This window comes from Amborella trichopoda, chromosome 2 (assembly GCF_054954075.1).
Source record: "Amborella trichopoda isolate Santa Cruz 75 chromosome 2, AtrichopodaSantaCruz75HAP2 v2.0, whole genome shotgun sequence".
Lineage (NCBI taxonomy): Eukaryota > Viridiplantae > Streptophyta > Magnoliopsida > Amborellales > Amborellaceae > Amborella > Amborella trichopoda.
Window position 1 is genome coordinate 58,260,451 of NC_142337.1, and position 26,390 is coordinate 58,286,840.

Genomic DNA, 26,390 nt, shown 5'->3' on the forward strand with positions numbered 1-26,390 from the left:
TGGCTCGTGGCTTCCAAATGATGGCCGTGAGGGCGGCTTGGACAGCTAGGTATGGTTCCATATGGGTTGAGACTCGGCTCACTGACATGAGTGCTATGGATTTGCTATGGAGCACTATGACGATGCCTCTCAGATTGACTAGGTTCTCTAGATCTAGACTGGGCTGGAGCCATAGGGTTGGACCTTGCTTTGCTTTGATCTTGATTCATAACTCTTAGACTTGTATTAAAATAGGAAGGTTTGGACCTTGCTTGGGCATGGACCTAGATTAGGCTTGATGAGCTTAAGTTTGAATTCTGAACAAAGGTGAGCCCAATCTAAGTCTAGGGACACCTCTGAATATAAACTTAAGCATAGACCAGACTGGATGGATCTTGCTAAACTCAATGGATTTTGGTTTAGACCCTGAACCATGGTAAGCCTAGTCTAGCTCTAGAGGTAACACTAAGCTTAGACCTATGCAACCTAGACTGAGATCTAGACTAGATGGGTATGAGTCTTGGCTCGGACTAAGAGTGGGTCTAGGTTCGGACCTGGGTGTGAGCTTGGTTTGGACTTGGACTGAGCTGGGTGCAAGCCTGGGCTTGGACCAAGAGGGTTGTGAAGGTCAGACTGGGTGTGGACCTGGACTGGATCAAGGTTGGGTTAGGCGCGAACCCTGGCTTGGACCAAAAGGGGGCCTAGGTTCGGACCTGGGTGTGAACCTGGTTCGGACCTGGGTGTGAACCTGGTTCGGACCTGGGCTAGGCTAGGTACAAGATTGGGCTTGGACCAAGAGGGTTTTGAAGATCATACCGGGTGTGGACCCGGACTGGATCAAAGTTGGTTTAGGCACGATCCCCTGGCTCAGACCAAAAGGGGGCCTAGGTTCGGACCTGGGTGTGAACCTCGTTCGGACTTGGGCTAGGCTGGGTACAAGCTTGGACTTGGACCCAAAGAGTTTCTGTTCGGACCAGAAGCGGATCCGGACTGAGATCTAATGATCAAACAACTATAATAAGCAAACACAACACTCGAAAACTTTTGCCTAAATTATGGGTAGGCTCAGTCTGAGTGGGTTCCTAACTATTGAAATGCGGCTAGTCTGAGTGGGTCCCCACGTAGGTCCTGGCCTCCTGTTATAGGATTTTTACCAGGTCTTACTATGTGTGGAGTTACTTTGAGGCAAAGGATTACGGAGGGGCGCTCACAGTTAAAGTTACATGAATCCCAATTGCCACAACTCCCAATGCTAGGTTCCCCTCATGTAGTTATTGCGGATTTTGGGGGTTTAGAAAATATTTGTTGGTTTCTTGAGCATTCCCGGTCCGTTGTGTCCAAGAGTGTGTAAAGACGCATGCAAACAAAAAAGAAAGTGGCAAGCATGCAGACACACAGTGCAAAAAAAGAGTAAAAACGGTGAATAAAAACTCGTGTTTTGGAGCTCGGATCAAGCTCGAAATGCCCCACGGTGGGTGCTAAATTGTTTACAGTGCAAATCGGAGAGATCTGCAAACGAACTTGGATTTGAACACCACAAACTGATTTTTAAGAAAAGTGATAGAGAATGTGGGGAAAATCTAGTTCTGATTGGAGGTTAGATCTACAGTACTCAGTAACGAGTGGATCCGCTCTCAGATCAGTGGCAGCGTCATCGTTAATCCGAATACGAAACACGAAATAAAAGCGATAAAAACTAATCTAACTTAATTAAAACGAAATAAAATAGAAAAGGAAGCAAGGAAGAGTAAAGAAGTGTACCAAACCGGGCTAGATGGCCCAGGACTATTGAGCCTTCGAGGGCTCGCCCGTATAAGAATCGGTGTCCTCTTTGCCTCTCTTTCTCCATATGTTGACCAGGCCTTAGCCTGGTTGAATGGGTGTGTTGACCATACTTTAGTTTGGTTGAAAGGGGTTTTTTGCCCTAAGGATAGCTGAAGAACTAGGGTTTAGGGTTTCTCTGGTCAACGGTTAAGGTTTACTCTTCTATGTCCTAACTCTTTTTGTACCTAATTCAAGAGGAAGCCCCCCCAAGAGCCCACGAATTTTCATTTTTATATACTGGGAATTGACTGAAAAGGACAACTTACCATCACCAGCAAATCACCTAACCTGAATCTGCCATTCGAAGGTCTTGGTCTGGGGGGACCTCTGGCATGCGAAAATTGCCATTTCCGGGCAGTCAGAGTTGGGCGACACTTGGCAGTGTCGCTTAGGTCAGGACTGCTCGAAAACTAAAATTTCTAGTGCAGGGCATCTTCTTCTGTCGTCAAGATGCTGCCTCCCAAAAATCATCCATTTCAGGTCTGTCTAGGTTGGGAGATACTGGCAGTGTCACCTAAGCCTTGACTGCTCAAAATGGGAGATTCCTGTTCAGGACTGGTCAGTGAGTTGTCTTGCCAAAAAGTGACGCTTTCGGGTCAAACTGGGCTTTTGTGATGCTTTTGGAGAAAATTTTTGTAAACAAGAGTTATTTTACTATTTTTAGTGATTTTTTTGGTAAAAGAGGGTACCTACAGGATTCTGGGTCACAGGGTAGGCAGTATGGTTTTGGATCATAGGATCGACAGTTTGAACTATGGTGGTTTATGATTTGGGGTTCACTAGGATAGTGTGGTCCTAAGGGTTCAGGAAAACTATAGAATTTGCCAGTTTTTTTTAAGGAAAACTACAGAATTTGTCAGTTTTAAAATGGGGTGTCTACACTAACACAAACAATAGTTAGAAAATAACATAGTGGTTTAGAATGATTTTTTTTAAATACTTAGTGGACCTCGTAAGATTATGGGATTTTCTCAATACCATATCCATAGACTTAGGTTTTTCACAAATGATCAAATTTAAATTTAAATACATGCCTAGTCGTCATAAATCATTTTTACCGCATTCACCTTTAATTACTTACCAAGTCATGTTTATAGCCACAAAACAAATTATAAAGTGCATCTTATAATTTTATAAAAAATAAAGCGTGACTAAAGAACGGTTATTAAAACCTGACAAAAGTACTTCTTTTTGGCAAATATGGAGGACTTTTATGGAGGACTTCTTCATGAGATCGTCATCACGTGCAACGCATCATATTATTGAATATTATTCAGAGGATGATCTCTAAGACCAGGTTCCATCGGAACACTCTCTTCGTGGTTATATATTTGAATGAGCCACACCCATCTCTCGTGTTTCATCTCCTTGTTCTTACAAGCACAAAGAGGTGTTAAAACACAGGGTATTAAAAAAAATTGGCTCTTTCAAACTCGTTTGCGCTTATTTCCTAATGTCCATACACTCCATTCATATTCATAAACAAACATCTAAAATATAATCAAAGATGTAAAACATAAAAAAATTTAATGAATCCTCTTTCCCTATATGACCTTACCATGTAATGTGGGACAGGTTTCATACCTCAAAACCGTATAGTGTGGTACCTAGGCTTTTTAATTCTTTGCTTTTACTTGCTGATGAACTTTTGTGAACTTGGAAGATCACACAACTGATGAAGAAACACTCGGTCATCATCTTTTACGCGTCGATGAAGCATCCACCTCTTCGATCTTTGGATTCTACTATACATATATTAAAGAATACTTTTCTTCATTCCATTATTCCAAAGATTTCAAATTTATTTCTACTTCTTTAGAGTTTCTATGTTGTCATCAAGTCTCTCTACATATCCCTGCATTGTGAAGAAACCAAGACATTTTTATAGGTATTGTGTTTCTTCTTCTTTCTGTAATTCCTAGATTGAACACTCTTCACATGGAGTGTCACATCTTGCCAACCTTGTATTACCTTTCTCTGAAGTTTTACTATTATAAATCATACTCATGGCACATTATAAAATTTTTGAATAAGTCCTAAAATAGAGCTTCCATTATGAGGAGTACAAAGATGTGCCTTAACATGCCACATCTTTTAATTACTGCAGAATAGAAGATGAGTATCCCATGATACAAATACAATATCTCTCAACGCATAAGGAGTTTATCTCTGAAACTTTTTGAGCATTGAAATAGACTAAAAAATACAAAATAATGCTCAGTTCCATCCCTAAATCACATCATTTAGTGGGTCTTCGATTTAATGACATTCATGTCACTATGCAGTTTTCACAATAGAAAATCAGGTTGCGTCCCTAAATAATGCTTAGTTCCTCTCAATAAAAATAATTGTTTCTCACTTCATAAAGGATTTCATCCTAAAACTTTTTCTATTGAAAACTAGACTCAAAACTAAAACATAACTTTATGGTATGAATCCCAAATAATATTTTTCTTTAGAAAAATAAATAAGTGAGATTTACGTTACAAAATATATCATACTGCAGAATTCCAAGATGAATACTATCTAATAAAATTGCTTTTCCTCTCCACTCTTATGGAGTTTCCCTTTCAAACCTATTTTGTTTGAAAGTAGACCCAAAATGACAACAAATATATCTATACAGGCTTTATATCACTCTGTTAAGTAGGCTTGATAAATATAAATATTCATATTTCAATGAGAACACACCAAACTGCAGAAAATTTAGGATGACCTCTCTTCAATCCAAAGTTTTTATTTCTTATTTCCCATAGATATCTCTCAAATAATTTTTATTAGAACCTAGACTCAAAATGACAATCTAGAAACTTAGTGTGGGCCTTAAAACATTTTGTTAAGAATACAAATAAAATCATGACTTCCAAGTCGTTGAAACAATTTTCATTGCAAAAAACAACCCTTGCGCACTTTTCAACAAAGTGACTATATCTCCCAAACCACAAGGGTTTTTTTTCATGAAACTATTTTTGTTTGAAAATAAACTCAATTTGATGAGTTACAATCAAATTTCAGCTAAAAATAAAGTCATATGATTGGTGGAAAAATTCATGCAACTCAATGGACAGTTCTTGGATTTTGTTGGGTCAGAATTGGCACACTTCATTGATGAGTCCAAAACTCTCATTCCCCTAAGATCTCCCACTGAAATTTTGCAGGTGGATCCTACTTTTAAAAACACATAATATCACTGAAGTATGCATCAATGAAATACATCATTATCTTCTTCATATCATTGCTTCAAAACAACACAGAATACCCCATTCTGCATGGTGCATTTTCGGTGTTTTGATTTTGCCAATAATTCTTCCGAAGGTGTATCACTTAACGACAAAAGTCCTTGGCTTTCTTATTTCTCATTCCCAACTCACCAAAAAATAATGAAATAAAAAAAATAGGGCAGCAAGTAGATCGAGTTCTGATACCAATGAAAGTAGGACTATGTGATCAAGCGCGGTGTATATAAATTAAAGACTTTTTTTAGCTTATAGGAATAAAAGAACATCACAAAAATAAATTTAAAGAAGTAAAATTGCCAGATATTACTTCAACCAGACTTAGTACACCCCACGCCGAGTCTCTTCCGTCCAATGGGCCTTGTTGTTGTAGGCTAGGGCCATGTGGACCTTTAGTGACTCAGGCCGGACCTGAGCCTGGGCCAGGGTTGGCATGGCCTGATGATGGCCCTAATGGTGATTGCGGTGGTAAGATCGTGGTTGTGGTATGATGTTAGTTGTGGTCGTGGTGGCAATGGTGGTGGCTACGGTGCAATGATAGTGGTGGTGTTGGCGGCATGTAGTGGTGGTATTAGTAGCAATTGTGGTGGTGGTAGTGGGAGGTTTCAGTGGTTGTGGTTGTCGATTTTGTGAATATTGTGTTACGGCAATGGTGGAAAGAGAGAGAAAGGTGCATTGGACTTTCTTGAGGAAACCATTCTAAATGGTTTCCGAAGCAATTATAATAGGTGTCCTCTAATTTTTCTTTATTTTGCTTGGTAACTTGAAAGCAAATACCTTTATAAAGTTATGGGTGTGGTTTATTTAAGGCTGAGGCCTTAAACAATCATAAGAAGGCACACCTTCAAATAGTGTTGAAAGATGTTTCAGTGCTGAAAATCTTTGTGACGGCCTGATAATTATTTTTATCTCTAATTACAAAATATAAAGCTTCAAAAATGGTATAGATCGAGCAGAATATGGACACTTGCATGTCTTGAATATTGAAAGATGTTGTTTCAGTACTGAAAATCTTTATAATGGGCTGAAAATTTATTTTTATTTCTAATTACAAAATATAAAGCTTCAAAAATGGTGTAGATCTAGCAGACTATGGACACTTGAAAGTCTAGAAAATTGACGGTTTAGAAAATGCATTACAAGATGCACTATTTTCAAGACTTAAAGTCATCTTTTTTTTTTTTTTCCTCGTGTCCATATATCTTGAGGTTGAGATAAGTGATTTGAGGATTTTTGGGCGTTGAAACAACCTCTTGTGCATTTTTGAGTTGTGTTAATTTGATTGTTTGGGTCTCACCCTTATATAAACTTTTTCCTTGTGTAATTTGCCAGATTATACTTGTTCAAAATCCAATTGCAATTGTGTGGGAAATGAAATGAGCCTTTATATATTATCCATTGGATGTTTCATATTTTTTTTTTCCCATTTCCTTTTCTTTTTTTGTGTTTTGATTATGCACCCGTTTCTAGGTGCTCTTTTTTTTGTCTGCACTTATTTTTGTTTTTGTTTTCCATTTACAAATGGACTTACAATGCCAAATGAATTCCAGTTAACAGAGGAGTTGATTGCGGATGTCCTTGGTGTTGAAGTTTTCAGGCAGACCATTGCGGGTAATATCCTAGTGGGTAGTTATTGTGCATTCTCCAACATGGGTGGCCTGGTAAGTTTGAAATGAATGAATAAATTCTCCTCTGTTTTTCATCTTCCCTTCCAATATATGTGGATCTAAAAAGCAAACACCGAAAAAGTATGTTTCCGTTTTTTTTGTTCACCAATTTTCCCCTTTTGTGTGTTTCGATATGATTGTATCGAAAGAGGAAATGGCACCATTGTATTGTTGGAAACATATGCTGCGCTATTATATCTATAGAAATTGGTAGTTGTTCTTCGTTAGCGCTGGAATATGTGTGATAGTGTAAGCTAGGTAATTGGTAACTTAGCTGAAACTGACCTTTGGACTGGTTTCAACCCGAACTGCATGATTTCATGTTCCAGTCCACTAATGAATCAGTCAGTAGGACGATTTGGGTTGAAACCATGAATTGCCAGTTCCTTATGGATTGTTTGGTTTATTCCAGTTTCTTTCTCGTATAAGAAAAAGTTCCTGAACTATCATATTCATGATCTGAACCATCATCTGGTCCATGGTTTTCGCAAAAACACACAAAAAAAAAAAAAAAAAAAGAAAAAAAAAAAAAGAAAAGAAAAAAAAAAAAAAAGGAAAAAAAGAAGAAGAAGAAGAAGAAGAAGAGAGAAACAAAAAGAACAAGAAAAAAAGAGCCCATCATCTGGTCCAAGTGCCTCACTCAAAAGTTCAATGGTGGTTTGATTAGATTTGGTAAGAACCTGCCAAGAATTGGTATTTAATTCAAACCACCTGGAACAAAGCTTGATTGGCCTTTTAGCACGTTACATATGTTCTTTGAGGGAAATGTGAAATTCAAGGCTGCAAGTATACAGCTGACTCAACTTGGGTTCTCTTTCCCTTTGTCATTATCTGACAGTTTCTTTTATGCACTTAATCATGTAGTTGTGGACTTTTAGTAAGGACTAGAATGTCATTTTCATATTTGATTACTGTCTTTTGAGTCAGAAACAGGTCACGCATACTTTTGATTGGAACTTGTTACAGGAAAATCTTCTCCTAAGAGTAATGGGCAGCAGGAATTTTCTTGCTGCTGCCTGCCTTGCTTTGTTTCACACGCACACGCACACGCACACGTACACGCACGCACACGCACTCCTATGCTTCTGTAAATTTTAAAACAATCCACATTCGTTTTGCAAATTGTAGATGGAAACAAAACGAAACGATGAAGCTTTACTTTTATGAAATTATTTCTCCGGAGTTCTTTTATAAGCTGATGTCACCCTCTTCTTCCTGTTCTCTTGGAAAAAATAGGTCCATCCCCACACCTCCATTGAAGATTTGGATGAGCTTTCGACTCTTCTACAGGTGCCTCTTGTTGCTGGCACTGTTAACAGGGGAAGTGAGGTGGTGGGAGCTGGCCTTTGTGTGAACGATTGGACTGCCTTTTGTGGGGCAGATACCACTGCAACTGAGCTTTCTGTTATTGAGAGCGTGTTCAAGCTCAGAGAAGCCCAACCGACTGCCATAGTTGATGAGATGAGGAGGTCTCTTATTGACACGTTTGTCTAAGTTATTCGAGATACCATTTGATTCTTCTTGTGCTACTCAATGCGGTAATGCTAACAGCCTAAGAAATTCAGACTTAGATTAGCCCCTGTTTCTATATTTTCAGGTGGGCTTTTTTTTTAAATCGATGTTTAGTTTCGCACTTTATAATGTAGTGGACTTGTATTTATAGTAATGCAGAAAAAACTGTACACATGATGAGGTGCTATTTCTTTGATTCTGTGGATTTGATTCATAATGGTCTTGACAAGGTGAGTCGTTTGATTATATTACCTGTCTTATCACACTGGCCAGTTGGATTGAACCTTAGTATTTAAGAATGATTTTGCATTTTACCGTATTTTTTGGTTTATTATATTTATTTATTTATATTTTTACTTTGTTATTTATGTGTTTTGTGTCATGGTTGAAAAGGGAGAAAAAAACCATTGCGCACAACAACCAACATCAATGTTAATGATTTGGAAGGGGATTTACGGCTATGATCGTTGCACCTACTTAAAATAGTTTTTAGTGAAAAGGCATGTTCATCAAATATACTTAAAACAGCTTTTTGTGAAAAGCCATGTTCATCAAATACGTTTGTTTTTTTGAGAAGTGCGAGATTCATAGAGATGGTGAAAATACAATACAAGAAAGCAAAAGCAAAAAGCACAACCAAAGAAAGAACATGGGAAGAAAGAAGCGAAACAAAAGAGGAAAGAATAGAGCCACCGTCAATCACGACGTGGCCCTGTGAGCCAGCAGATTAGCATTTGTATTAAAACCTGAGCAAATACGTTTGTTTCCGAAAACCTAAACTTCCATTTATATGTTTCTCCAGTTTCTATTTTACCTTGATTTGGAGAACCGTGGATGAGAATGCCGTATTTAGATTATAGCATCCTGGCACCCAAACTACATCTTCTAGGAGACCTAAGAGGGGCGCCTCACTTTGATTGTTTAGGGTGACATCTTATGTAAACTGCACTTTACATCCGTAATGTTGCAGCCGTTTTAGTAGATTGTATGCAGTTTAAATGTATATGTGTGTTTTTCATTATGGAGTTCTTTATATTTCTTAATGGAAAAAGTTTAAAATAAGGTTGAGGTCTTAAACAATCAAATTAAGGTGCACCTCATAAATTCACTAGAAGATGTTTTGATGCCGAGAAACCCTCAAGTTGATCTTCAAATTTTATATTTAGATATTAAAATAAATTTTCAGGCTATTACAACGATTTGTAATTTTGAAACATCTTTGAGCACTATTTGAAGATGTGTCTTACTTTGATTGTTTAGGACCGTAGACTTATACAAACCCATTGATTCAAAGGTCTTAAAAATGTATTTATTGTTTGTCACATGAATGATAGCGCCAGTATAGACTCACGATTCATTGTCTTTATCGATCATGTTTACTTTAGTGACTATTGCTACAAATTGTTTGTCAATGGGTATGCTCACTAGCCTCTAGGCTTTTTAGGCCCTTTTTGGTGTCGACATTCTCTTGAATAGTGTCCCGGCTTTCCACATGCATAATAAGAAGTTTTTCTTTTAGTTTTGTTGGAACACTTGATTTTTGCTCAACACGGTTTGCCTTAATATGAAAATTCATAGTTTCATCTTTCTTTTCTCAAAGTCTATTCTCTTCTTTAATTCGAAGAGGTCTTTGAAGTTGAACCAAATCAAGGTACACTTTTTATGTTTTATTTTCTTGTGATACTCTTTCTAAGATAGGGTAGCTTGTGAGTAATAGAGCCTACTAAAAAAATTCTTCTAATGAAATTCCACAATCTTTAGGTCCATTGACTACAAGCTGGAAGTCATATATTTGAAAGTTGGAAATAAGAAACTTTATGCTACCAGATTCTTTAGTGATGTATTTGATCTCAAGAAGCTTCCATAGCTCTCTTGCTGTGCAATTGATTGACATGTGTCATTTATTGGATTCGTCAAAGCATGGAGAATGTGACCTTTGCAAATGTAATCATCTTTCATCTATCTTTTGTTTGCTTGGGTTTTATCCTCAATCGGATCATTACATGATGGTGGCAGTGTATGCTTAGTGACTATGTAAGCCACTTTGAGAGTAGTAAATAAGATGATGGTATTTTATTGCCATCTCTTGAAATTCAACCCGTTGAAGCGCTTGAGTCTAGTAAAATCGTGGTAAATGATTTTCAAGGAAGTCACGGTAGTCTCTTTGTTTTTGCCCATGAAATATCATCTTGAATTGTTTGAAAGTAGTTGGGTGAAATAGGGGCAAAAGGCAGTACAATTTCGAGAAATCAAAGGCTTGATTCTTTCTTGTTTTTTAGCACTCAAAAGCGCTATCTCAAGATGATATTTGCTTTCATTCGATACTATAATAGATGTGAATAACAAGGATAACTCGTCCTCGAGATACAGGAAAACAACTCTTGATGTTCTAAAGCTCTATTCACCCGAACTTGGAACCCATAAATAGACACCAGAGTCTTGTGATGTAAGAAAGAAAAATGAGTAAAGAAAGAGATGAGTCGACTGTTATGGTCTCTAGATTTTCACAGAGAAGGGTATGTTGAGACAAAGTTGCAAAATCGCTTGTTCCAGCGTATCTCGTATGAGAAGGATGGCCTTTATTGTCAAGCTACAAGGAGGCTGCACATTACAAGCTTGCATTCATCAACGACTTTAGGACCATTGGATGTGCTGTTACAAGCCTCCATTTCATCAATGGCTAGATGATTGTTGGATATCCCACATGAGTCATGATAAAAAAAATATCGATTATTATAAAGCGACAAGGAGGTTGCGCATATACTATAATGGTAGCTACGTGAACCACCAATAACTACAAGTTACATGCACCCCCTTAAGGGGGAGGCTGCGCAGTCACTATAGTGGTGGTTACGTGAATCACCAACAACTACAAGTTACATGCACCCCTTTAAGGGGGTTGTTACAAGCCTTTATTCATTAACGGCTAGATGATTGTCAGATGTCATGTTACAAGCCTCCATTTTCATCAACATTTAAATGGCCGTTGGATATCCCACAGGAGCCATGTTTACTAAAATATGTCATGCTTCAGCACCTTTCGCATCAATGTATTCAGTGCATCATCAAACGCCCTTGCCGTTGTACACACACGCGCAAGTGCATATGTGCATTGCACTCTTTACGTGCTCCACACATATACTATTATTCTCTCACTTTGTTTTGAGAGTATAAGGTATGGGAATATATACTCTTAAATACTGCTCAATTAACTATCTTCTCTTCAATGTGAGATTAATACAACTCACAATTTTCTTTGTACAAAAATAATGTAAGAAAAAAACATAAAAACCAAGTTGTTATTCTAAAATACACACAAGTACTTTTCACAACCAAAATACTAATATTACAAGACTCTCTCCATCATCGACATTGCTCGCCGAAAACCAAGAGCCACTCCAGATCAGGTGTCTCTCTCTTTCTCCTTTTTCATATCTTCAAGCAGCATATCTACTTATCTAATCTTTTTTTTCCAACTCCTCTCTTTCAAAATTTCATCTTTCCAATCCAATTACACTTCCCCAAAATATATAGTATATGTAACCCCACCAACATATAATATATGTGACCTCTAGTCTCAGCTATCAGATCTGAGTGCATAGCTGCAATGGCTTGAGTCACGAGCTAGCTTTTGACTCGCAGATATTCATCAGATAGCTCATCATTTTTTATATTTATTTTTTATTCGACAAATAATTTTGAAGCAAAATGTGGGGCGTGCATAGATCTGATAAGGGCACACATGATACAAATAACAAAAAATATTTCTGGTGATAAAAGATCACCAAAATACCTCTAAAAATTTCAAAGGCATTTTGGTCATATATATATATATATATATATTTATTTATTTATTTGCTGGTTTGCCATAATTTTATGATGGGACGCTAAAATTTCATCCAAAAATATTTTGGCGAAAAAAATAAAAAATAAAACAGTATTTGGCGTGACATTATGGTATGAACTATCATAACTATTCGATTCACATCAAACTCCTAAAAAGTAGAGCTACATATAGGCTTATATTTTGTTGGGTCATATAGAAACATTGCCCAAGCTACAAGCCCAACATCCCAAGATTGTGGGATCCCATTATTTGCGAGGCCTGTGGATATAAGAAGTTACGAGACAAACTACTATACATGGTTTACTCAAACAGTGTGTTTGGATCAGAATCTTCCAATACAATGAATCTTCTAATAATTATGTACAATACAAAATTAGCATTTGCACAAGATCTAAAGGGCCACTTGGGCGTAATATTTGGGAACATGTTAATATTTAAAGGAAAAAAACCAACGTGCTCTTGAAGTCTCCTTATGCTCTCTACTTTGCCTTATTTGCTGTAGTCATCTTTGTTTTATTTGATGTCTTGAATGTATGTCGTCTTAAAGCACTACTCATTGCACTCTTCCCCTCTCTTTGGAGCCCCACATATTTATTCCCCTATTTGGCCAAAATTCAAACTGCTCTCGAGAATATTTAAAATTTTTATTGCAGTATCAGAAAAGAAGAAGAAAAAGAAGAAAAGTTTCTATACTTCCCCTACCATCCGGCCATTCAATTTTGATCAAGTGAGTCACTTATCATTTGATATTAGATCCGATGTTTCAGAGTATTTTATTTAGTTTTTTAATACAAATTATATGAATATGAAAATTGGCACGTGTCATCTTCTCATTAGATTATATCTATAAAAAAAATATTAGAATTAATTTTTCGATAGATTATAATGATCAAAGTACCCTTAAAATTTTATTGGGAATATTTTTTTTATAAGTACGAGTTTAATAGAAGATTGGACGCCAGACATTTGGTATCAAAATATTTTGTATAAAAAAATTAAAAATAAAATAGTGTAGAAACACGATATTGTGATTGAGGCAATCTTAACCTTCCATTTAGAATGAACGGTTGAATAAGGGGAAACATATAAGGTTTATGTCATAGGGGAAACATAGAAAGCTTGCTCTAAAAAAATTACATAATAACAACAAAGAAATTACATTGCAAGACAGCACCAAAGAAGAGAGTGAAGCACCCTTTTCTGCCAAAGAACTGGATTCCCTATGATCCTACACACATGGGTGGGAGAGGGTCCTATAGAATCATTTCTCTTCCAACAAAAGCGTTATAGTATAATGCCCGATCCATAGGATATCCAGATTCGAAAAAAAAAATCCAACTTTCAAAAACCTTGTCTACACACCTTTTTTTCATTTTTGGGTTGTTTTTTCTTGACCAAAATGACTTTCACGGTAATAGTTTTATCGTAATTCATATTAAGTTTTACGGTAATTAAAATACCGTAATAACTAGAAATAATATTACGGTAATTAAAATACAGTAATAACTTCAAGTAGTATTATGGTAATTAAAATACCGTATTAACTTCAAGTAATATTAACGTACTTTAAATACCGGAATACATAACATTTTCTTTACGACATTTTTCTACCGTAAATGTTTCCATTTCATACGGTACTTTAACTACCGTAATGTTTAATTGATTGATTTTATACAGTACTTTTGATCCCACGTACCTCTCTTTTTCTCAACTTTCCCTCTCTATCTCTTTCAATCCCCAACAAACTATCTCTATCCCTTTCAACTCTCCCACCTATCTTTATATCTATTTCATCTCCATCTGCTTGTAAACTTTCTCATTTTCTCTCCACGCCACTTTTCTTTCCTTCTTTCTCTCTCAAATCTCAATCACACACACACTCTCTCTCACACATAAAACCCCTCTCTCTCCCAAGTCTCATCTCTCTCTCCTATCCCTCATAGGTCAAGAAGGAAGCCATACATGGTGCCTCATTACGCTAACGGTAGTATTACTTGAAGTTATTATGGTATTTTAATTACCGTAATACTACATGAAGTTATTACGGTATTTTAATTACCGTAATACTACTTCAAGTTATTATGGTGTTTTGCCGTAAAACTTAATATGAATTACGGTAAACGACTACCGTGAAGGCCATTTTGGTCCAAAAGAAACCCGAAAATTAAGAAAAAGAGTGTTGACGAGGTCGTTGAAAGTTGGGGTTTTTTTTGTAATTAAGCTAAAATATAGGTATATTTGTGATAATTTCTCAAGTATTAACTCGGTTTGAAAAAATACATAATGAGATTATTTATTTTTGGTACAAGGTGGTCACAATTAATCTCGATCATTGGATCATAAATTAGACATTTGTATTTATTCTGTTGACTAACCTCAAACTTCAAATGAATTTTTTTTGAATTTTGGGACACACCGAAGCTATCGGATTTCACATCATATAGTTGTAAGTAACTATGATCTACTTGTATCAAAAGTAAACAATCTCAATGAATAAAATCCCATTGCATTTAGTAGGACATCCAAATTGGCCTTATGTATTTTCTTTTGGTATGGATGGGTGTTTACGCATGTGAGAATATTTCCATGCTAGCAATGCCTTAAAACCCAACAATTCGTATAAGAATTGCATATTCAGATCGGCAATATGTTGTGACAGTAGTTCAAAAAAAGAAAGAAAAAAAAGAATCATAGTTTTCTTTGTTCTTGTTAAGCTTATCTAGTATCCCGAATTCACCGAGTCAAAATTGGCGATATAGCACACATTTATGGGATGTACAATCCATCTCACTGATCCCTGTTTTGAAACAATGAATGTAAATGAAATATTATAGAAAAATATTTGAATGCTAGTTTGTACTAGCATGCTTAATGTTTAGCTAACGATACTTTCAACATTTGGGGGAACTTTAACTTAGGCCCAGTACAAATTACAACACTAGAGATAATATCCAAAAATAAATAAATAAACAAATAAATCAATGAGCAACATATTCGGACCTTTCATTAAATGACACAAAGGACTTAAGGTTTCGTATCAAATTCTATAGATCGAGCCATCAGGTGACATGTAATATTGAGAGTTCCCTTCTTAGTTAATCTTATTCACCTTGCATATCTTTTTCTATTCCCTTTCTTATTGAGTTAACCTCTTTTTATAGAGAACACATTTGTTTTGTAACTCTCATGTTCATGGCCTATAGGAGTTGAGATCCAAGTGTAACTCTTGGCTTAATTAAGGATAACAATTAAAAATAATAGGTTATCACCAAACTATTAATCCATTGTAATCAATTGAGCTAAACTTGTCATTAGTTCACTAATAACTTTCATAATAGCATATCTTCCTAGCATTCCTATAATTTGATAAAAGACATTTAAAAATGAATATTCATAGGAATTGAGATCCAAGTGTAACTCCTTATTTAATTAATTGTACTTATTAGGATTAACAAGTTATCAACAAACTAATAATCATTTGTAATAAGATGAGCTAAACTTGTCATTAGTCGGCTAATTACTCACATAATAGAATATCTTCCAAGCATACTTCGTAGCATAAACCAATGCATGTGTTTGTAGGACTAGAGATCCAAGTGTAACTCATGACTTAATTGAATGTTGCGATTATGATTAATAAGTAATATCTAAACTGTTATTCCTTTGTGATGAGCTATGATTTACATATTAAGATGTCTTTTTAGCATTCTTACAATTTGATAAAAGATATTTAAAAATTAAATAAACTTTATATATTTATAGTAAATGAAAAATCAGTGTTTGAAAAATTGGCGATACAGGGTATTGCCTAGGCCGTCCTGGGTCTAAGGAAAAAACGGGATGCGACTATTTCTAAACCTTTAAATCGCCACGCTAACATCACATGACATTATAGATCGTTGGGTTTGGCACATCTGCACCATTTTGTTATAAAAAAACCTTTAAATCACTAAGATGGTGTCACAGATCATTGGGTTTGGCACGCCGTTTTTTATTAAAATTTTCCTAAAAATTCTCGCCTCTCATTTGCTTGCGTGAGAGAAACTGTCACACGGTGGACCTGGCATGTACCCCTTCTCCCAACCAATCAAATTGGTATTGCCGTTGTCGCAACTCATTTTATATGCTTTTTTTGTCTTTTGTTTTTTCGATGTGGGACAATTCTTATAGCTCAATTCAAAAAATGATGGTGTTGTTGCATTGAATGAGCATATAGATTAATACTATTAGGTAGGGATGGGTGTGCCATCAATAAGAGGGGTGAGCCACATGATCATCGTGCATTATAAAATAAATGATCTATATATAGATATTTCTCTTTTATACAAGGACATATATAAAATGAAATGGTCTCTAATTCTTTTTAAGATTAATTATACTTATTTATTTTTAGTATTTAATCATTTTTAAGATTAATCATATTTATTATTTTTTATAATATACCAACATAAAGTACATATAATTAATCTTTAATTACATATAATTACAAAAATAAAATTCCATAGGATAATTTACAAAAATTAATGTAATTATATAAAATTATTGTACTAGCTCATGGGATATTAAAGAAGTAATACTAATACTGGTTTATTGAACATTAAAAAATACTAATATATGTGATATTTTAAAAGAGAAAAATAACAGTAGCTCATACCACCTTAGAATTTATTTCAAGTTGCTTTATCAATTGTCACACATTGCAAATACAAATTTTTTTTATTTATGTTTCTAATTTTATTAAAATATGATTGTAAATTTATGTTACTAAATTTTATATTTCTATCAATAATAATTATTATACATTAGATTTATTTATTTGTGAGGGTCATACCCTTGTTTTTTAATTACGTTTATTAAAATATTATATTAATAATTATACTAATTACAATGATAATAAAATCTCATATTTTATATATGAATCTATTTACATTATAAATTATACGTTGTATTATTATTTTTGTCGTAGTTGTAAATTAGACTTTTAAACTAGATGATATTATAAGACAAATTTCAAATTTATTCTTATTTGTATGGTAAAATGATGATAAAATAATAAAATACAAACCAATAATTCTAAATTTTATTGTATAATATTGTATTTAGTTAGATTTTAATAAATGTTTGATGAGAATCTTCATACAGGGAAAGAACATCTCAATATTCACATATTGATGTAAAAAAAGAAAAGTTATTAATGTAGTACCCTCATTTCCTATTGGATTCCTCAAAAACAATATTTATAATAATATTTAATAATTTTTTGAATTTTTTTTATGGCCGAATCCGGCTAATTTGGCTAATTCCCCATCGTAAATACTGATTCACCGATCCGGATGGGTTTTTGAGGTGCCTGATCTAGGACACCGATCCGTTTTTTAAACCACTGGGAAAAACAATTCTTACAAGGAAAACAAACACACCATTGGGTTTTCCTTCTAGTGACACTAGGTTTTCCCTCCAATGCAACATCCTATTAAAGCTTAAAAGTAGGATCCAAATATACGACATTGCCTCATGTTAACCACACGAGATTTTGCATATACTACAATATGGTTTTTTATCATTATTGAAAAATATATTCCCAGGAGAAAACGGCTTGATAAGCCACATTTTCAATACTTTTGGGAATAACAAAAAGTTAGATATTGTCAAATGGGATTAGTATATGTGCTATGGTGAATAAGGTTGGTTTGGGGATGAAAAAGTTGAAAATGATGAATATTAATCTTCTTATGAAGTAGTGATGGAGATATAAGTCTCAGCATGACGTATTGCGTTATGATGTGCTCTAAGAAAAGTATGAGGAAGATTCTATTATTGGATTAATTAAAAGCCCTCAATCTAAAGCTAACTTGCTGTTTATGTGGAAGGTCATTGTTTATTGCATGCCCTTATCACTAAAACATAGTCTGTAAGCTTGTGGGTAAAGGGGAAATACATCTCCTTTTGGTGTGATAGATTGCTCGGAGAAGTAGCCCTTAAATATGTGTTCCCAGAGGTCTTTTCTCAGGTCTCAAATCCTCTCACCTATGTCTTAGAGATTATGGAGGAGGATACTTAGCCTCAACACTCCCTGTGTTGCATGTTTAGGAGAATTTCAAACTCTTTTATTAATAAATTTCATCAATTAATGGAATGGACTTGCCTCAATCTACTCATTGGTGTCCTTCTAAGGATGATACTCTTACATGGGACCTTACGAATTCCTAAGAGATTCTTTGTTATTGTGAATGGTTGCATTCTTTGTAAAAGTGTCAAAGAATCTACTTGTCACTTATTTCTTCATTGCCATTTTATTTTGAGGTTTTCGGATTGAAGTAGGCAGCTGCTAAGTCTATCTATTTACCTCCACTCAAGCTTGGGTGTTCTTTCGCTCCAATGGAGGTCGCCGGCTCTCCCTGGTAATCTACTTTGGAAATCTTTATGGCCTACCATTGTTTGGAGTGTTTCGAAGGAGAGGAATAAAAGAGTCTTTGAAGGTATCTCATTAGAAGTTGCTATTCTAAAATTCAATAGATTGGCAATGAGAGCTGGGTGGATGAAGATGGAAGATTAGTAACTTCTAATCAAGTGATTCTTAAGGTTTTTAAGATTTCAATGGCTCCAATTGGAATCTATATGATTGTTAGTCTCAATAATAATAAAAATAATAAATAAATAAATCGATAAATAACTTATTTGGATCTGTCTTTAAAACATACGAGGGATTTAAAGATCCATACCAAAATATATAGACCAAGCTAGTTGGTGACAGGCTATCTTGAGAGACCTATTAGTGAAGTTCCTTTATCATTCCATATCTATTTTTCTATCATTTTTTTTATTTTTTTAAAAGGTTAACATATTTTTACAGAGAACATATTTATTTTGTAACTCTCACATTTATGATCTATATGAATTGAGATTCAAGTGTAATTCCTTTTTAATTCCCTTAAGTGCAATTAATTAAGATAAAAAGTCACCAAACTGTTAATCGGCACGACATATGGGTATCAGGAACGTCCGAGTCGGAGCATAAACCCGAAAACAAACCCGTTGCTTCACAGTATGACATAGGAGCCGTCCAATTATTCAAATCAGATGGCGGGAAACATTTGGGTGGTCCGGATTCTCCCCACACCCCTGCTACGACCCCCTTCTGTCTTGCTGGTTCATTCATCTGCTTTTTTATACAGAGCCCATGATTAGGGTTTCGTCCATTTTTGAAGCTCGGTAACCTCTTTTTAAGCAGAAAATCTATGGTTTTGGGCCATGGTTTTCTACTATTTTCTTCCATTAAGGAGTAGGTTAAGATATCTTGGATTAAAACTCTGAACGTGCCATCTAAGCAAAGGATCGTAGCAAATAGAGTTCTACGAATGGAGACTCTTCCTCTTCAATTGACAATTTGACCCTAAGGTATTAATTTCCAGAAATTTAATTTCATCCATAATTTTAGTATTCTATGATCTGTGTATGAAGAAATTTGATACTCTGGCCCTTTCTTTCTCTCATTTTCCTTTAATGGCTTTTCTTATTCTATATAAGCCTGCCTTTTCAACTCATAACTTCAAGGTGAACAGTGTTTTCAGTGTATTTTAAATTTTTTTTTTGTTTCCTTCCTTGAAAGTTTATCTGATGTTATGGGAAAAATTATGATTTTGTTATTCGTTTGAGTTGCTTATATGTCACTAAAGAGGCCCTTCAAAGTAAAAAATTGTTGCTCTTGCTGTTGGAGGCTACTTTCTCATAAAAGATCGAGTTTTAAGGTTTTCTCCAAGATTCAGGTTTTATTGTCTTATTTGTTTAATACGCAGGATTTATTAACTACATTGGCAAAAGATTTTGGGTTTTTTTCATGCAAATTTTTTTTTATATTATTCGTCTAGTGTGATTTTCTATGTTATTTTACCTTTAATGTAGTTTTTAGCCTCTCTTTGCTAAGCTCAATTGCATTTCTAGGATACATCTTTAAACTTTGAGCAGCTAATATTGCAGCTCTGATCATTCCCTAATATTTTTGGACATGTATTATCTGATAATTACTCATAATCCTAATTACTGCAAAAATTTATCAGTCCAACAACTTACCTAAATAAAAGGTTGATCGTAATCCAACTTATTTTGCAATTGTCTCGTCTCTTGACCATTTTCTGGTCGTTATTTTTGTCAATATGAATATTTCATTTCAGTTTCTGTGCTTCTCTGTTGCATGTTTCATATGTTCTGGTTTCGAAATTGATGGTCAGATTGGGGGATCATGTCAGCCAACTAATAATACAGTTGCAAAGACCATTAATGTAGATTGGGCCGGCAATGGAGATTTCAAAACCATTCAATCTGCTATCGATACTGTTCCTGCCCCAAACTCTCAGTGGATTCATATCCTTGTCAAAGCCGGGAACCACAGGTAATTAATCATCTAAAAAACGAGCATCTTCATATGAAAGAATGAAGCCTAAACTTTGAAAATTGAAAATTTTTTCTATTCATCTTTTATGAATTTGAAAATTGTTTGATAGTAATATTATCATTTTTAATTTATGTTAATTGAAAAATAGTCATTCTTTATTTCCTCAATTTTCAATAGGAAGCATGACACATGAGTGAGTTTTTGCAACAGTCCTAAGTATATTTCTCCATTTGCTGCATTCATGTGGAGACTTATTGCTTCGTGGCAGTGAAAGATCAAGATTAATGAAAGCCAGAGCTGCATTGCTCTTGAAGGAGAAGGAATGGACAAGACCTTCATTCTTTGGGATGATTATGCACATGAGAATGTTTCCACTGTAACAAGTGCCACTTTCACTGTAAAGGTCACAGATTTTGTGCCAGAAAGATAAGCTTCTAGGTATTACCGGCTTTTGTGAACCTTCTTCCTATGGAACAATTTCTTGTGAAAATTTCAAATGACCATGGCATCAACCACAGTAATACCATGTTAACATATCTTGTATTGCAAACTCATGAAAACCTTGACAAATCATGATAATGTAAACTCTTAAAATAGCTAACGACACTCATCTCTGCAGCCTACTGAAAGAGAAAAAAGAAAAGAATCCCCGTCGTGATAAATTAAGGGGTAATGCAATTTCAACCCTCTCCAATTCATAAACTGAAGGGATGGACAAGCAACAGCATGCTATCCTTATATATTTCGCGCATATTCTGTAGTCCTATGAATTTTTGTATGTATTTCGAGTTCACATTTCTATTGCTTCAGCACAGAGGGGTTGGCAGTCTGCACAAATAATCAAAAGAGGAGTTTTCCGATAAAATGTTATATAGTAAAAAGTTGACATGAATTAGAGGATTTAGAAATTCTCTCTCTATTCATCAATAAATGAGCAAATTATTTGCATCTTACTGTGTCTTTAAATGGGATTTCATTATCTGTTCTATCCATCTTTGTAGTTGTTTTGTAACAAATTTCTCATGCAAAAATACATGGGAAAATGCTTTTCAATTTATATGTTTAGCTCTGGTTTTTCTCACATATTTTTTGCAAAACTCATTTAACAGTGACTAAGATGTGAAATCCATAGCAGAATACTTTTCCCCGTAACGTCCCTGCACAGGGAGTTGCAGCTGCATTTATGAATGCGGGCTTTTACGGCTATCAAGATACATTGGCCGACTACAAAGAGAGGCATTACTTCAAGGAGCAAGTGATTTTATTTATGGCGAAGGGCACTCCATTTATGAGGTATGACGTCTAAACATCATTTTATTTTATTTTTGCAATTAGACATTGTGCATTGGCCCTTTTATAATTGGATATAGTTAAAAAAAGTTTATAAAGTGATGAGTCTCTAAACAATCAAGTTAAGGCGGACCACAGAAAATCACTAGATGTGGTTTTGATACCAATAACACATTGCAGAATTGCACGGTGTCTGTAGTTCCCATTCCCACTGCAAATTTTAATGGTTATCCGGCGATTACTGCTAATGGACGAGAATCAACAACAGATGGTAGGGGTTTCATCTTTAAATCTTATCAAGTGTTTGGTTCTGGTCTGGTCTGGTCTGGTCTGTTTTATTTGGGGAGAGCATGGCATAACGTAAAACAACTCTTGAAGGCGTTGCATAGAGAGGCAACTCTACGAGATGAAAAAGAGAGCTGAGGTCAAAGAAGTCATTTTAAAGGAGAAATCTAAAAAATCGAAGTTCTCTAATTTTCGGTTTTTCAATGGTCCTTTGTCTTTTTTTTTTAAAAAAGAGTGTTACGAAGCTAAAAAAAGGGATATATTTATAATTCCGGAAACCATTAGATATTTTTTTAATAACATCAAATATAATATATATAATATTTTTTCTATTTATTAATATAAAAATTCATGAAATAATTCCTTAAAAATTATGAAAATAAGGAACGTCATAATGAAGACTAATAAACAACCAAAACAATAATTACATGAAGAAGGAATTCAAAAATACTGAATATACAGCAGAATCACAAACAAAAGGAGTCAAATTTTTCCGGACAAATCACAATTTTTTTTTGAAAATAAAAAAAAAATCTTGAAGACACTAAGAATGGTTCAAGAAGACATAAAATTTACAAAAAAAAAGAAAGAGAAAATGCTCAAATGAAAAGTTTGACATTTTCTCGAATTTTAAGAGTGAAAATGCATATTTCTCCTAAATAAATAATAAATCGATGAGAAGGTGCATAATCTACCTATTGATCAGCAGTTAACAACTAAATCTAGCATTAAAATGCCCTCAAGATATTGTTTTTTTCTAAACAATTTGAGACTCCTGAAACTCTAACGAAGTTTTGCATTAAAACAACAAAAATACATTATTTCTATGAGGCTTTTTTTTACCAAATAAATAAATAAGGAATATAGATAAATCCCATCTGAAATGGTCAAATATTGTCTCAAAGCTGTGGTTTTTATAAGGTTGCAACCTTAAACAATCCAATTAAGGTGCACCTCCAAATTTTAACATAACATGTAATTTTGGTATAAAAAATTCTTAGGATTTTCTCAAAATCTATTTTCATTTCTAATTATAAAATTTTGAACTTCAAATATGATTAAAATCAAATAGATCTATAAACATATGAAATCTTGAAAATGGATGGTCTAGATAATGTGTTGTAAGATGCATTATTTTTAGGACTCAAAATTTATTTTATTTTTATTTTCATATTCATACATATCGATGTCAATATGATCAATTAGGAGTTATTCACCATCAAAATAACCTTTTTCAATAAATTTTTTAGGTGCATTTGTAGTTAAACTTTTTCGTTTTCTAAAAGTTGTCTTCTAACACTATGTGAAGAGAAAACCCAACATATTATAGAAGAAAACTTAAAAACCACATACGTGAGCAGATTTTTCAAAAGGAGCCAAATTTTAATTTCCAGAATTTCATTGTCCTAGAACGATATCAAGAAAGTGAAATTTTCAGGAATTGCTCAATTTTTTTAAAGGGAAATTATCATTAATATACATATACTTTTTTTCACAAATTTTAGCTTTTATTGGATGTAAATAACCTTCACGGTAGTCTTTCTACTGTATGCATGTTAACCTTTACGGTAATTTAAATACCGTTATAATTTGAGATAATATTATGGTATTTAAAATACCATAATAATATGAAGTTGCATTACGGTGCTTCGAGTACCATAATAGCTAATCTTTTATTTACAGTATTCTTAATATCATAATGACTTCAAGACTTATTACGGCAATCGAAATGCCGTAATTGTTTCGCACCTTATAAACCCTAAACCAAAAGCCCCAAAACCTAAATCGAATCATGAAAGTAGGGTTTTATGCAAAGAAAAAGGTAAAAAAAGGCAAGAGAACATGACGGTTATTTAATTACCGTATAATATATCTAAAGTATTACGATAGATCGATCAATCGATTACCGCAATTGAATGTTATTACATTACGGTAATTAAACTACCGTATAAAACGTTCCAATAATTACGGTAAATAAATTACTGTATAAGAATTGCTAGTCATTCCGAGATTTAAATTACCATAATATTCTTTACGATAAAATGACTATCATGAAGGGCATTTTCTTTAAAAAAAAACCCAAAAATAGTTAGAAAGGAATGAGGTTTTTGAAAGTTTGAGTTTTTTTTTTTTTCTAATTTTGTGAAAATATAGGTATATTTGCGATAATTTCTATAACTGATTGACTTTTATTCAAGAATCGCCATGCTCTTAATAGTGAACCAGATGATTCTATTAGATCTAAGCCATGTTATATATATATATATATATTCTCATTCAACCCGGACCCAAGTCGACCATATTTTTTTTTTATAATACATACATATTTTATAATAAATATATTTTACAGAATATACAACACCATTTTTTATTTTTAAAAATTTCTAAACCCGGACCCAAGTTGACCCACTCAGTCGTGTCTGGCTCCAATTGACTTGGAACCGACCCCTGTCCAAGTCGAACTTAAACCTAGTCAGATTAGGTCTAGGTCTAAGTCGACTCGGACCTGACCCAATCCACTCCTGGCCCTATATGTGATGCATTGAATTCGTTCAGCAGTCGTTTGGATGGTAGCCAAAAACCTTTCGTATACTCAGGGTATCTTCCATAAAGTGATAAATATCCTATTTCGAGTTCGAAAAATCCACCTGTAAACCAAATTTACCATGTGGCCCGTTCTGTAATGAATGCCTCAGGATGTCTCAAAGAATTTGTCATATAAAAATTTCCTTTGTTATATTTGACAAATGCATTGTGTTTCCAATATGGTGGTGCAGCAGTATAAACGAGTTGTATTGCGTTCTTGTTACAAATGGTTTATTATAAGTACAAGGACTCTTCACATGAAAGTTTGAGAAAGTTCGAGAGACATAGGCATGGGGCTAGGGTTGGCAGTAGCAGCCCCACACTCATTCACGACGTTGTGGTTTTCATTCTGACGGACATCACCCCATTAATACTTTAAAAAACTAATTTCTAGACTATTTGAAAAAACAATAAGTGTGGTTTTCATTCTTACGGACACCACCCCATTAATACCTTTAAAAAACTAACTTCTAGACAATTTGAAAGAGCAAGTAGGGGTTTGTCTTCCCCACTTAATTACAAACAAAAATAAGTTTGAAAGATGTGCAGATTTTCTACTATTTCACACTTCCAATCAGTGAGTTGTATGTCTCTAGTCATGGGGCCGATTTGAATATTTGAACTACAAATGGACCATTAATCTCGAAACCATGGTGGAACCTACTTGGCCTTGGCCACTTGCCAAGCCAAGTACTTTGGAAAATTTCAGGGCAAAGATAAAAGAGATACATTTAATATTAATTCTGAAATCAATGTGTAAATATTTTTGGATGTTCTTGATGAATATTTGGTTTTCTTGCCATACCTATTGTTTTGATATCTATCGCTTTTTTTGTATTTTTATAAAATCTATCCAGCTGAAAACCAAATTTTTTTAAATTCATGCATTATCATTATCATTATTATTATTATTATTATTATTGCTACTACACGTTAGTTGGACTTTTTGTTGTCGTTTTCTAGTTTAGTTTGACTTTTTCTATTGTTACTGTATTTTTAACCAATTTTATGAAATATGTTTCAGGGCCTTTTAAGTCTACAGTACTGGGGGACGAGTCCAACCGGATTCGCCTAAGTTACTCGGCTCAGGTAGGGCCCAAGTCCGGATCCAAACCCAGTTTGTGAACCTTGATGAGTAGTACACGCACTAGAGAATTTTATTAGCACATGCTCACTAATCCATACTGAGAGAATTTTAGAAATTATCTTATTTGCTGAAGTTGATCATTTTATAGAAAAGAAGTCCTTTCATTATGTGCAGGTCACTTCATGTTCGGAACTTTTGATCATTTCTGCTGGACCATATCTGTAAAAAGAAACGAGAAAAAAGGAATTCAACGCTCAATTTATTCTCTTACAATGGTCGAATTTAACCATGTGCCTTCCTTCCTTTTTGGGCCCATCAGATATGACCTTAAGAAATGCCAAGTAAAAGTATAAAGCAAATTACAAAAAAAAACTTATTTTTCCCCTCTTCTATAACAATGGGAAGAAGAATAACCCAAGAGATGTGGTCTGAGAAAACACTTTTGGTCATGCATTTTTAGGGTAATATAGAACATATATACTTAAAAAATATCAAAAGATGGTGACATGGCTTTCCATTGTGCCACCAAATTAAGCTAAATAACAGGGTCTTAGTACTTTGCAAATTTAGTGAGATAAAATAGTGGAAAATCAAACAAGGAACCATCCAATCCACAACAACTGAGAGAGAGAGAGAGCTTTGATTCTACAAACTACAGCATAATCAGAATCAGAGGCAGTGAACC

At 34.5% G+C, this 26,390-nt stretch overlaps 1 protein-coding gene across 1 annotated transcript in view; it reads left to right on the forward strand.

The window, feature by feature from the left end:
* The window catches only part of LOC18431266 (eukaryotic translation initiation factor 6-2), a 32,589-nt gene extending 24,197 nt beyond the window's left edge, over nt 1–8,392 (forward strand). Inside the window, exons 7-8 of the mRNA XM_011623914.3 lie at nt 6,590–6,700; nt 7,943–8,392. Of these exons, the coding sequence (XP_011622216.1) occupies nt 6,590–6,700; nt 7,943–8,200 (369 nt within the window). The 3' untranslated portion in view covers nt 8,201–8,392. The remainder of the gene's footprint in view (nt 1–6,589; nt 6,701–7,942) is intronic.
* Nucleotides 8,393–26,390: the final 17,998 nt, after the last annotated feature.